Source organism: Anastrepha obliqua, chromosome 1, assembly GCF_027943255.1.
Source record: "Anastrepha obliqua isolate idAnaObli1 chromosome 1, idAnaObli1_1.0, whole genome shotgun sequence".
NCBI lineage: Eukaryota > Metazoa > Arthropoda > Insecta > Diptera > Tephritidae > Anastrepha > Anastrepha obliqua.
Genome location: NC_072892.1, coordinates 93,445,908 through 93,460,893, shown reverse-complemented (window position 1 = coordinate 93,460,893; position 14,986 = coordinate 93,445,908). Strand labels below are relative to the sequence as shown.

The 14,986-nt window shown below is 34.5% G+C and overlaps 1 protein-coding gene across 3 annotated transcripts in view; it reads right to left on the bottom strand.

The window, feature by feature from the left end:
• Window positions 1-4,535: 4,535 nt before the first annotated feature.
• Window positions 4,536-14,986, bottom strand: part of LOC129253206 (uncharacterized) — a 90,691-nt gene continuing 80,240 nt past the window's right edge. For 2 of the 3 annotated variants that reach the window (XM_054891487.1, XM_054891488.1), the window contains exons 2-7: window positions 8,492-8,839; window positions 8,270-8,357; window positions 7,728-8,190; window positions 5,386-5,507; window positions 5,204-5,287; window positions 4,536-5,121 (exon numbers count right to left, since the gene is read on the bottom strand). In XM_054891487.1, coding sequence (XP_054747462.1) covers window positions 4,832-5,121; window positions 5,204-5,287; window positions 5,386-5,507; window positions 7,728-8,190; window positions 8,270-8,357; window positions 8,492-8,704 — 1,260 coding nt within the window. In that variant the 5' untranslated portion in view covers window positions 8,705-8,839 and the 3' untranslated portion in view covers window positions 4,536-4,831. The remainder of the gene's footprint in view (window positions 5,122-5,203; window positions 5,288-5,385; window positions 5,508-7,727; window positions 8,191-8,269; window positions 8,358-8,491; window positions 8,840-14,986) is intronic. The other variant, XM_054891489.1, reaches the window with a different exon arrangement.

Sequence of the window (14,986 nt, the reverse complement as noted above, 5' to 3'; positions counted from 1 at the left end):
TGTTCAATTCAATGTTCTGATTTTTCAGACTTATATTTAATTAGATTTTATGCCGATGCTGCAGACGTAACTTAATAATCCAAGAATTAAGTTTGATGGAATTTTATGGAGTAGTCTTAGAATAACTTTTTCGTCTAAAAAAGCGGGCTGTGTTTTTCTCGTTTTCTAAAAATTATATGTTATGGTATTCGTATTTTCTATATTATTCCATTTACCATTTAATAAGAGGTTAGGTTAGGTTTGGCAGCCGCATCGCTCATAGAGACAGCGATGCCATTTAGACCGCCAATGGGTCCGTTATGAGGCGCAGGGGCTGGGCTACATTTCCTTTTCCATATTGAACCATCCTGAGCTTTTGACAAAGCGTAAACGAGTGTTGATACCTAAAGTGCATAGATTATCTATATTCATTACGAAGTAGGATCTTAAATATCGATTCCTGCTTCTGGCTAGAGCCGGGCGAGCGCAAAGAAGGTTTTGAATTGTTTCCAGCTCCTCATCATTCCTACAGCTACGACAGAAATCATTCATGTAAGCGCCTAATCTCCTTGCATGATTTCCTATGAGACAATGTCCTGCGAGGGTCCCTGCTAAGTTCCTAATTTGAAGTCTACTCAATTTTATAATATTTATTTAGATTTAGCCTTGGCAATGTTTGCAAAGCAATTTCACAGGTATTGGCACTAATACATATTTGATTTACAGAACTGAAGCTTTAAAGTTGCGAGAGGTACCCCCATAAAACTACTTATGTTTGGCAAGTGGGTTAGCCCTACAGTTCCCTGGTATATCTCTGTGGCCTGGACTCAGCATAAGATAATACGATACTGTTTGGCCATCTCATTAAGAGATTAGCGACAAGGTAAGACACTCCTTGATGTTATTTGAAATGCATCCAGAGCACGTAGGGTAGCTTGGCTCTCTGATAGAATGCAGATATCTGTTGATGATATTCTGTTTATCTCTAACCATTTCAAGGCTTCATGAATAGCGTTTATTTCCGCTTGAAAAAGGCTACAGTGATCCGGTAGTTTAATGGATTCACTGATAAAAAGCTCTTCGTAATGTAACTCTGATCCTACACCGGTGTCCATTTTAGATCCGTCCGTGTAGATCTTAATGGGTGTGTTGGGTGATGGATCTTCTTCCAGCCATTCCAGCCTAAAAGAGATTTTCATTAAGAAATTCCTTTCGAAGCAGAGAATGGGAGGGTGATAATCACTATCACTGGGTATATCCATATAAGAGTCTAAGATGGTTAAATGCCTATGTGTGACAGTCTTCCATTGTGAGCTCGCTCTGAGCCTTAAAGCTGAACAGGCCGATGAGTATTTGCAGAAGAGATCTAGGGTGGCAGATGTAATATGATATCCAAAGCCATGGATGGCGTGGTTTTCATGACGCCACATAATTAGAGGTTTTTCACATATACATATATACATAATTGGCGAGTACACCCTTTTTGGGTGTTTGGCCGAGCTCCTCCTTCTATTTGTGGTGTGCGTCTTGATGTTGTTCTACAAATGGAGGGGCCTACAGTTTCAAACCGACTCCGAACGGCAAATATTTTTTGAGGAGCTTTTTCATGGCATAAATACACTCGGAGGTTTGCCATTGCCTGCCGAGGGGCAACCGCTATTAGAAAAATGTTCTTCTTAATTTTGCTATTTCGCCAAGATGCGAACCAACGTTCTCTCTGTGAATTCCGAATAGTAATCACGCACCAACCTATTCGCCTACGGCGGCCGAGGTTTTTCACATACATATTTTAAATATTAAAATATACTGACTCACTTTTTACGGGATGTAACTAATGTCTATGTATATCAAGTAATTATAAGTTATAAGTTATTAAGTTAGACAGACATGGCTTACTCAGCTCTCCTTTTAAATGTTTTCAATTTTAACGATTGGCAAACTAATGCCAATGACACTAAATCGATTCAACGCCGCGCATATGTTGAGAAATATCATTTTTATCCCTCTTATTAGTGTCATATTATATTATATATAAAATTAACGCGCTATGCTTTGTGCAAGGTCAGTTCTGTACATTTAGTGTCCACTTATTATGAATATTCCGCTATTTTATCTTCCTTAAAAACGCGCAAATGCTGAAAAAGACGAATGCGTATCATTCGTTGTAAAAATATTTGCAATATTTTCACTCTCAAATCAGCCATCGTTAACGGAAGTTCTTCGTAAAGTAATGTGAAATTCTTAAAAGAATGTAAAAAGAAATGTTCGTACTTTTTACTTGCCTTAATATGATGGCTATTATTTACTATATATTCCCGACAATAGAAAATTGAACGTTGGTTTTTAAAAATGATAAATACACGCTTGTGTTCGCTTGAATGAATTTTCCAAGCATTTTGCCCAGGCGTGTTTCCAGAGCGTTTTTTAAACTGTGGGGGGTGCGGGCCAAATACACCTTTTTACCACAAGGAGATAATGGTTAGTTGGTTGGTTGAAGTGGTGATTCACCAATAATCTAATTAGTGCTTCTGCACCATTTTTTTTGACATAGCTTCACTACCAACAAGTTATACGGTTATTCCTTCATGAGTACATGCAGTCTGTGCGATTCAGAACTTTATGAGGCCAGTTCTCCGAAGCTTTCAAAAAGCGGTTTACCAAGAGTTAAAATCCTCCATAAATCTTCCATAGGGCGGGACATTCGCAGAGGAAGTGGAGGATAGTTTCCTTTTTCTCCGGTGGATATAACTATGGCAATATATATTGTAAGGGATACCCATTTTGGCTGCCTGTTATCCTATGGACCTGAAGCCAGTTATCACAACCTTGAGGCTACAGGCATCCATTCGTTTCATATGTTGACGTTTGATTGTTATGTAGGTGGGCTATAACGTTCTGGTAAGTTTGGATCTCTTTGCATCTCTCCATCTACTATCAGCTATATTTTAAAAAGATTGCAAGGAGATCATACATATCGATATTTTCTGGCACAATAACTGACTTCGGTCGACTTTCCCGAAATTCGTCTGTGAGTGAACAGCGACCACGATAAAAATTCATTCTACCATTTTTACGATACTAAAGGAATGATACTTGCTCGCAATATAATGATTTTGGTTTATCGATGCATTTATTCTATTACTTTTTTGTTGAGATGAATTTTTAAGATCTCTGAAATCACGTTTATGGTAAAATATGCCAACCTTTCTAAAGGATATGGCAGACTCCATGATAGTACTAAACTGTGCAAGGGAATTATAAAAAGCAACCCTCGACATACATATTTTATAACGTGTTTGGCTAAGCTTTTGCTCTTATTTGTGGTGTGCATCTTAAAGTTGTCTTAAAAATACAGTGACTTAAAGTTTTATGGAGGTGCGAATGGTAGATGGGGTTTCTATGAAAAGCCTTTTGAATGATAGAAATATCTATACTTTGCCTGGCGAGGCCTGTTCACTATTAGAAAGAGTTCCTTCTGTTATTTTATGGTTCATATCCGCATCGGAATCAACTGAATGACAACAGAGCAGAAGTATACTCTATGTATACTGTATAGCTATGGCGTTCATCAGAAAAAATACCTTTTGCTCACGATATTCCAGAAATAAGTAGTAAGAATATCCTTATAACCAGACCCTTCCACTCCGAAAATGTATATGCTTCTTTAATTTGAGTGCCGAAGCTAACTTCAGACTTATTGACAAAGCTAAAATATTCCACAGTGTATTTTACAGAACAGACTTGCCTACCGTCTTTACTGCGCACGATAACGGTACTAAATTTTTATAAAAAGTGTGTTTACAAAAACTACCATAAAAAGTTATATCCAAGCCATTAAAAATGCATTAAAAAATGCCACTATTTCTTGCAAAGCATAAACTTGTCCATTTGAATGTTCAGATTGACGTTGAAGGAATCTAACATTTCAAAAACCTGATTTGACTGAAGCTCTTATAGAAAGACAACTACATAAGTAGTATGAGTAAAGGTGTATGTTAAACATACGACCAAGGTCCATGTTTATGGATGCATTTCTGGAAAAGGAATCAGTACTTTAAGAGTTTTTACACAAATTCTCGATGTCAAATTTATGCTTGTCTAAATCCAATTATAAATGTGAGGGACAGGGAAAATATGTCTACAACAAAAATGCTCTCTACGACGCTAAAAAAAGTTTAGGAGATCTGCTCCTAGAAAGCCAAGCAAAAATTTGTAATTGCCAAGTTATTAGAAAATATTGGCTTGCTAGGAATTAAGATACAAAACAAATAGAGGTACAATTTTTACACACTTTTTCTTTAATATTTCACTGGCGAATCTATTCTGTGCAACACACTGTATGTGGTTGAAATTCCAAAGGTTGGTGGATTGGCTTTGCAATTTTTAAAACTTTTCAATAGAATAATGGTAAGTTTTCTGTTAAAATAGACCGATCATATAATATTATTTCAATTCCGCTAAAAGAGTATTCGAAAGGCGGACATGCTACGCTTTTTAAATACGAAATGTTTTTTAGATATACCTATGACATATAGAAATTAATGATACATTAGCAATATTATAAATAGATATATATTTTTTTTCAAATTCATCGTTTGGGACTTGACGGAAGACGTTATGCAAAAAGCTTACATTAAATACATTTGCATATCTGCATAATACACATGTTGAGAAATTAGCACATTAAAAAAACACAGAGCTCTCCAGATACTAAAACTTAAAATTAATTAAAAAATCCAAAAATTTAAAATTAAAACATAACAAACAAAATAACTTAAACTTACAAACTAAACTATGGTTAATAAATGCTTTGTGAAAAATAAATCTGCATTACGCTTCTCGTCTTTTCATATTATTCGAATTGTTGATTCAGATAATTGACAACATTGTCACGTATATTATCCGCGCAAGGATTCAAATTCCAAAAGACCAAATTACAACCATAGCGTTGGAAGCAGTTATACCGCACAGCTTGTTCATTGGGCGTACAGCAGCTGGCGATGGCCCAAACGCAGGCGGTGGAGGAAGATTGTTTCGGTGGAGCTGCTGTGGGATAACGAGTGGGCGCTTCTGTGACTATGGTATTAGAAATAGATCCCGCACCATTGAAGTTAGATTGGGGTCTGCTAACGGGCCCACTTGCTGGGTTGCAAAGAATGAGAAAAAAGAAAAATTTGTTAATGTAAAAATACTACGAATGTAAGAAAATAAACTGGGCACTTACTTACAGCTGGCAATGGTGAAGGTGTAGTTCGTTGAGGAAATAGCGGTGCAGGGGCTCCAACTGTGATGTTCAAACGTTGATTGGCTATAAGTTTGAAGAGGTTAGTACTCTTTTACTGGCATATATGCACGAGTATATAACTACATATCGGCATTTATGATGAAAATTTTTCTGGTACTTACGATTTCTAGTTGGCGTGTAATCGCGCCAAACCACACGATCCGTATTGGAGGGGCCACCAAATCTGGAAGCAACTTGAATGACATTGATCGGGCCGTTAAAGTAATCTCCAGCAACTGGATGTCTGGATGTGGATTGAAAAAAATATTTATAAAATATTAGAAAGGATTAGATAAGTGACAAATTTTAAATCTTCTTGACTACATAAATAGGGTCTTTAGTAATAAATAATTTCTAGATGAATGTCTTATGCCATCTTTGAGATTTGTCAAGCAAACAGATATACAATTTTACACGATGGAACAACGCGTTAAAATTATTGAAACTTATAATGGAAATGGTCGATTTTTAAAAGACATCCAAAAAGTCGGGATGTTTTTGTGCGAAATACTCGTCTGAGCGGGTCAACAATTCAAAGAATGGTGAAAAAATTTCAAGGAAATGGCTCCATCGAAGATACAAAAAGGACTTGTAGATCAAAAACTAGACGTTATGTTGGGAATGAAACATTCATAAACCGACTGTTTAGCGGATTTTACCTGTAGATTTGCACATGGTGGACATTTAAATAATGTAATTTTTCACATATAATTGTCAAGAGCCGTATTTTGAACAAAAATGGTGAAACCTGAAATAGTCTAAAAGTTTTCACGTTTTATTTTGAAACAACATCTAGACGCGCCATTGAAAGGACACTTTATAAAAATGAAAGTATATTTGTTACGGTTCAACTTATTTCCATGAAATTTTATTAACTTATTGATGGTATTTGGAGAAAGGTGTAGGCTTGTAACCTATAGTAAAAATAAATATAAAATTCCGTTAGGAAAGGCCAGGAGACGCAAGAGAATAAAAAAATGTGGATTCGATAGGTAGCGCCTTCGCCCTCTTTGAAGGTCATATGATATGAAATAGCTTGATCGAAATATTAAAGAATTGTGAATGCACGTGCTTTTAAAGCACCATGCATCGGCAGTCATATTTTCAAAAGAGTTTTTGCCCAATGGTGGATGCTAAGTGCCAATTGATGCTACTGCAAATTGTATTTCATTTTCTTTGAATTTCTGTGTCGATGTGTCATCTGTTAAATAACTCGTTCTGAAGGTTTTCATGCAAATTATCACCAACCATAAAATGTTTAAATTGATTTCTGAGCGTGCCATTTCGGTAGTAATCATTGGCGCAATGAACTACGTAATTCAGAAACGAATTTCAGGCAAACCAGTTGCTTACAAATATATTGAGAGCGCACTGAATGGGGACGAAGTTGTTGACTAACCCATCGAGTCTTTGAATCAATTGAATCTTCTCGGTATGCCACGGTACAATTCGTTATTCAAAATCGGAATACCCAATTAAAACTAAACCACCTCGTTTGTGTAATAGAACAAAGCTCGCTGTGAGGAAAATAATGCAGTATGTCATTGAGGCTGCTACTCTGAATGCAAGGTCGAAAGAAATAAAATGTCGTGCTTATTTCACGCAGTCTTATCAACTCCCGCCGTTCTGCTATTCCTCTTGAATTCCTTATGGCCATTAACAAGTCTCAAGGTCAATTATCAAGTGTGCATATTAAGCCTAGCAAATCCATGTTTTTCATATTGCAAGTTATATATTGCATTCTCAGGAGTCGCCCAATTAAAAAATTTTATTTATTTTTGTTGAAGGCGAAAAAACAATTAAATGTGAGCCTTTTCTCGACATTATTCTTCACCTAAAAAGTAGTTCTAATAGCAGAAATCTTGACTTTTTTGCGTTAAAAAATTAATTCCCCAAATATCAGAACTGCTTGTTTGCTTTCTCTAATAGTAGGATTTTTAGGCAGTTCATTTAGGTTTAGGGACTTGATTATCAAATTTAATTTCCAACACAATCTCTACAATTCCTCTCTCAGTTAAAAATGTATATATGTATATCGAAAAAAGCAATACGGAATACTAATTTACGCTAATTGAGCTTAATTATGTTAGCAGGAGAAGTCTTGGGTGGATCACGGAACCCACTGAATATTTTACGGGTATTTGCCGTACAGATACCCAAAAGGTATTCTATTGCCTCAAAACCCTCAAAGGGGATAAGTCAAATAGAATTGTCCTGTACATCGATTATAGCCAAGCTTTTTAACCATCAAAAGCCACATGTATTAATTAATACTCGAGTCTTGTTAAAATATAAAATATTTATGATGTGCCCTCCTTTCCAGTGACTAGTTATTTTAGCAGCCACGTATATTTGCTAGGATATATATTCACTAGGGTTGTATAGTTGTTTTCGGTATAAATAGTCACTAATTTGAGATATTCTAAAGAAAATTTAATAACAAATTAGTCTAAGAAGTACTCACTTTTCAAAACGCTTTGCTGGTGGATAACTAGGCAAATAGTAGTTGGCAATGTGTGCTGGGCCACTTAAGCTATTGGCGTTGGTAGAAACCTTTGAAAATCTATAATATGGATTGCGCTTTTGCACCACATGTGCACCATCTCCGTTTCTATCGGTGTCGCGACGTTGTCGACGGTGATGGAATTTCTTTGGGCGCTTATTAAGCACGCGCTTCACTTCATCCTCGTTCTCTACCAGTTTGGAGTCAGCATCAGCTAAGGAAATTACTTCCACATGCATTTTTGACGAGGCCGCCTTCGACTCATCTGAGGCGATAATGGGCGCTGATGATAATATATCGAAATAGATTTTTTCCGGCTGCAGCGGATGATATTCCTCAGAGGCAGAATGATCACCAATGCGACGACGTCGGTGTGCCGGATCTTTATGTTTTCGCAAGCGATGAGTTTTGTTTTTTTTGGGAACTGTTAGAAGCGAAGAATAAAATGTTGTATAACTATTAGCTGTACGAATTAAATAACTAAATTATATGCACAAATTTACCAAAATCTTCGCTTACAAAATCCTCTTTGTACATTATAACTGGATGATCCTCCTTTAATATGCCATCAACAATTTTAGCTTGATGAAGCTAAAAGTTTGAAGAGAAAATTTTAATTTCATGTAATTAAATAAAACTTAAGGCGAATGCATGAGCACCCACCTGCTCGTGCATGTGAATGTATATATGTATGTATGTATGCACAGCACTTCTCGTTAACCTACCTCAATATTATCTACATCGCTATATTCCTCGCTCAGCGGCACTCCCTCGTCTAGCGGTACGACAATATCGCTCTCCGCTTCCTTGGGACGTGCATTCACCGGCACCGCAATCAACAGCAAAGCACATGCCAAAAACAAATAGCCGTGACACTTCCGCTTACACCGGAAATCACTGACACACGACGTAGTTACGCCACTAAACCAGGTCATCATTGTAGGTGTGTGTGCTTTGAGAAACAATGTTTACCTATGTGCGTTTAAACTCTAGCGTTTGCCGCAAGATAGAAGTAAGCGTGTAAGGGTGTATGTTCGTCTAAAAACTTTTTGGTTGAATTTTATATGCTGCCTCTGAAACAAATGTTTGAAATAAAATAAAAAAATAAATAAATACGTACGTTAGATTACAAACAAACTATTTTAATAACAAAAAGTTATTTATGTATTTTTCTTTCATAATAATTTCCATTTAAAGCGCGTCCGATCGTATACGCAACTTTTTGAATGCGTGCTGCAGGTGAATATTACTCATACGTCGTGACGGACGTTGCCAATAGTGAACGCAATGGAGATAAGTGATTATTACTTAGAAAATACAGAGCTACATATATTTCTACAGAGCCACAAGAGCAGTACCATATCGCTAAAAAATTATTATTATTATTATATTGTTTATTTGTATCGGGTTTTTAGCTGCATGAGTACTATCGACATCGATAACTGTGGCTTAACAGCTGAGAATGGCAAACTGTGTTGACATTTCTGTTGAATATGGCTTCATCGGTAATCGTTTAATGGCAGAACAACAGAATAACGGTTCCAAATTGTGGAAATGTAATTCAAAACAAATCAATCTGTTCGCGAAGTTCATAGAGAAGTGGCGGCATCATCGGACCTTATTTCTTTCGAAATGAGAAAGGAGCTGGCGTTACGGTTTGATTTATTACAATATTCAAGCCATCATTGACGCCATACGGCTAGCTTTATTGGAGGAAGTAGTAAAAAATTGGACTGATCGATTAGACCATGCAACTCAAAAAATTAAAAGGCCATTACTTTATCTACCAAATAATAATAAAAAAATTCATTCCAACAATATTTCTGTTTTCCACTAACATTTTAAATTCCAATTAAATCGTGATTACATAAGCGCCGAAGTTCTGCGGTTTATTGAAATACAAAAATTGATATAAATCGGAAACGATACAGAGATAGATAAAATATTAATACAAACGCCAAATTGTCACTGATTATGTAATATGTTTTTCAGTATTCAGGCTCATTTCCAAAGTTTAAATTCTCGATATTTATTAGTAAATGCCAAAATGGTGGACTTGTAAATAAAAAAGGGTTCTTTAATCGTAATATTTTCGGGGAAATAGATTGAAGAAAGATTTATTAATATTAAAATTAGTTCAATCTAGTAGTAGACAAATTTGTTGCAGTATAGAGTGAACAAGTAACGGTATTAAATTATGTTTTACAAGTATTTGGCTAAAAATTGTTGCAAACATTTTGAATAAATTGTAAAGAGCCTAAATTTCTTTAGGCCATAATTCTGTGTTTTCACATTCCAAAATAAAAAGAATTGATGTTATTGTATTATTTTAATAAAAAATATTTATTAGAAACGGATAGCAAGTGGAAACAACTGTTAACTCATCAATAATATATCGTTGTATAATTACTAATATTTCCACCGGTAACTGCAAATGAACTACAAAAGTTAACTCAATTATTTGTACGATTTTGTTGGAATGTATAGCATAGTTTTTTTAGAATGTGGTGAATTATAAAGTATACACCACCTCTCTACAAGTTCAATATAAACCCTTTCTGATATCTCGGCAACTGAAGCTTATCTTGTAAAACGGGAGCATCCCTTAATTTAGAACGCCCGAACTGAGTTAGATCAACTATAAAAACCTTTACAACAAAAAAGATTCACAATCCAGGTACGGTGTTATTGGAACGAATTTCTTATTATTATAAATTAAGAGCGTTGATGCAGCACCGGTCTCTCTAAAAAATACTTCTTTGCATGAGCAGCAATCCATAATACGGCGAAAGTTCAGAATAGTTTACGCTTCTTAAACCCCACTACTCAACTCTACTTATCACTGGAAGAAAGAAGAAAAAACTATTCTTCTACTTAGTGATACCAAAGTGAGCCAGCCATCCTAAGTGTGTTTTTACGTGCACCGCATGGAGAAGCAACAAACAAAGTATTGTGTAATCCTTGCAAAAGCGTTTTTTATATAAAATGAGTCTAAGGAATGTATTGCACCTACTAGTAATCGCATATATTTAATACTGGCTCCTTTATCAGTTGACGTACTAAGCCTTTTTTCCTCATTTTCTCATGAGCATATCACCATCTTCTATACACATAAATTGCTTGTGGCATGCCTGCCTTATAGTGTATATTTTTTGTTAACCGTCGGATTAGCAATTACATGATGTACAAATATACTCATCCATGCGATTGCATATGTGCATGTGTGCATTCGCTTATTAGATATGCAGAAAGCAATAAAAATGGCAGCTGAAGAATTGCACTCCCCTGCACAAACACCATTAAGAAGTTTACCTCACAGCCGCTAACAATCAGAGACAAACAAAAAGGAAAATGCAAAAAGCATAGAAATAAATGAGTTTGAGTTCTACAGATAAATATGTAAATTTAGTGCCGCTTTCTACTTGCACCCTATTTCTGGCAGTGATGGTTGATTACTTGTTGTGGTTGCTTGGTTAGTTACTGCACTCAATTTTACTTAAACTTCCAGGCCTATACAGCTTACAAACATATACTTGTGGAAGTACATTAGCAATTCCTACTTTTTTATACATCTTTATTTTCATGAGAAATATCCCTGAAAGAAATTCGGCTGACTTTAATTTCACGTTAAATGCACTATCAGTCAACTACTTATCACTTTCACTTTGACTACTTTACTTGCTTTCAAATGATTCCTTTTGTATGCCGATATCACCGAAAAACTAATTTTCTTTTCACTCAACTAAATTTTGGTAATTTCTAGTTTGGGTTCAGGAGGGGCTTATTAAAGAAATATTTGTGTACCACAAATTCTTTTATAATGCTCGCTTAAAGAGAAAATTTCAAAGACTACTTTCTCAAATTGTACAGGAAAGAATAAAGTAATTTTCTTCAAGCGCTTAATTTGTAATTCTATTATCAGCTTAAGCAATTCCAAACTCCAAATTGAATTGATGAACATTTTTTTGTATTCTTTAGGATTTATCTCATTTTCCGTGAGCATTTTGGATGTACATAATAATATTTTAGGAAACCATTACCATTTTTTTTTTGTTTATTTTCACGAAAAGTTTTACTTCATGGGAAGAAGATAAAAAGGTTTGTAAATAATATATTAACTTTACATAAACAATAGACAAAAACAAAACACACTTGAAAATAGTTGAGAAGTTTCTAAATTACTGGGTCGTTGCGCGTCATAATATAATAAGAAATATTCATTACATTAAAAAACTATGCAAATTAGGGCACCTCATCAAAAAAGTTGTTAACCAGCATTACAAAACTTATTGAGCACGCATTAAATGACTATAGCACACATTATTAGCCAATTTTGACAATTTATTCTTTTCTTATTTAGTTTTAATAATTTTTTCATAACAATGTATTTCATTTTTCTACAAAAACCATATAAATTCAAATGTCGATGGTTGTAAAAATTAAAAAAATCTAAAATCGTCATCAAATTTAACAACTTTTAATCAGAATTGGAATTTAAAAACCCATGGAATTTGGTATAAAAATTGCAACTTTCAAGTAACTCAAAAATGTCTGCTGACTATGTTGAGTGTTTTCTTTCACGTAAAGAATATGTTGAGCCTTCGATATATGAAGAAAATGCCCAAGACCACAACAAGAAGTTCAAAAAAACTTGAAACTTTTTATAATTACAAAGCCTGAAATTTGTATTTATATGGTTTTCGTAGGAAAGTGAATTATATACTCATACAAAAATTATTAAATTATTATTTTCAAAAGTTGTCATTGAATACTGGTGAATAGTTATTTAACGCAGTATATTTTAATAATTCTGCGAAAATATTTCGAAAAATTCATTTACGTGAACCTCAAAAAATTGAGTCTTTTATAAAAGAAATAAGTTTTTACATACAACTTAGATTGTTCAAACGAATCTATCTCACGTAAATCTAAACATTCTTCGAAAATATTGTAGCGTGCGTCTAAAAATTTAATAAGTTGCGTAGCTCCGATGGAAAAACCGCCATTTCTTTTTATTGACACGCTAATGTATATAGGCTCATAGCCTATATTCCTAGTCGTCTTAGTAGTTTAATATAATCATTTATATCATTTACATATATAATAAATAATCTATTTTACTTTAACACATCATCTGCTTCAAGTCGATTACGCTATTATCTTTTGTTATGTACTATGAAGAGATTTTAGCTTATTTTTCTTTGAAAAGGGTCTCTATATATTGCGTGGCTTTTGAAATACTCTGATTTCTGATAGTCTCAATCTTTATTTATTTATTTAATTTTGTCAAAAAAAAAACTGAAGTACCATTATAGCTGGAAATATTGTAAATAATCAGTTTTGTTCATTGTATACTCAGTGAAAACTATGTTGCCTACCCTAGACGCCACCATATACGGCCCTAGACCATGACCAAACCTCCTCAGTGTTTCCAACACAATCACACACTTTACTAATAAACGGTTTGAAAGAAATGCGATTGTTTTTCTAAAATATTTACAAAAGAAGCGAAGAATGCTGCCACTGTCACTTTTTACTTGACGTATTAAATCCTCAGTATTTTAAGATAAAATGATTTATTTTCGAAAGTATTTTGTTTTGCTTTGCGCGAAGCGTAACCGAATGAATTAGTGTCTTACTACCATTCAGAAGAGCATGGATTCGAGGCTCCGGATACGTAACAACAAATGATGGAACAAGTTGTTTCTAATAGCAATCGCCTTTCGACAAGCTATGGCAAACCTCCGAGAGTATTTGTGTTATAAATACCGACTCGTAAAAAAAAAATACATACTAAATCATCAATAAAACTGTACAGCAATCATGTAGGAAAGCAGAAGAGCTATAGAACAACTATTGGACCATGCGCCGTTTGGTTTTTAAGCATTATATATTTTTTAAAGTGTATAGAAGTTTTCCTAATTAAGTCTAAAGCAGATCTAACTTATTTGAAAATACTCGTCGCCTACATATATGAGTACAATTAATATTGTATTTAAGAGTCTTTAATAAAATTTATTGGCGGATATTTTTGTGGAATATCTTAAACCACTATTTCTCACACATGTAGATCATTTTGACCGTTATTTTTACAAATCTGAAAAATATTAAGTAAAAGGTTAAAATTGTCCATAAAAATATTCTATGAAAACTTTCAGTAAGGGTCTTCTCAGACGAAATTATATTATAATTCTAACAAATTTTAACCAAACTTTGCAAAAAAATTAACGAGATGATTCAAGACCAAAATATGTTAAATTTTTTATATATATTTTCAATTATTACACAAGGTTTTTGATATGTTTTGAAAAAAAAAAAACAAACTTGGCCGAGCCCTACTTAACGCCTGCACAATCTTGAAACGAATTAAAAGTGAACGGACGATACAATTCCCAGCGGGGAAGCAGTGCACATACAAACTCGTGCACATTTATATTTTCTCATAAGATACATCATTTCTTTATTAGTTATTTTATATTTTTACTTTTCTCTTAAAACTAAAGTTTGGTATATAAAGCAAGTTTCGGCGTTTTACCAACGCTGCTGGAATTTGGCACTGTAACTAACCGCAACAACTGTGGCTTTCACTCATCATGTCAGTAGATTTGTTTGGTTAACTTTTTAATTTCGCCGCGACAGCCGCCAAATATTCTGGTGTACATGGAAAAAGTTTGAATTGCATAACTTCGCTTTGCGGCAGTGCTTGTTATTTGGAAATGCCTGCGCGGAACGTGGAAAAGTTAATGGAAAGCAAATGGCAGTGGCAGGTTATTTTACACAATTTTTAAGAGTTTGTAACAGGTGTTTTTTTGAGATGTGCACAACTTTTTATAAGTATATCTGGTATGGTTTTGCCTTTTCTTAACATTTTTTCACTCTATGAAATAATGTAAATGAAAATCTATTTCTATTTCTCATCTGTTTGTCCACACAGCGCCAAGCCCAATGTTCCGTGTTAGGTGACGAGGTTCACTTTTGACGTTAAAGCTTTGTAAATAAACCAAATGTCAACTTCAGACAATGACTTGGAAACTACTGATTCACCCCTAACCATGCACTATTAGTACAGTTTATGACCTGGAGGCATAACTCTTCCATAAGTTTTCAAAACGAGGTTGAAACTGACGCTGCTCTCAATGATGAGCACTAGAGAAAATTGCTTTGGGTATTTTTGATTCCCTAAACAAACTCCTAATTCCTGAATTTCCTGAATTCTCTGA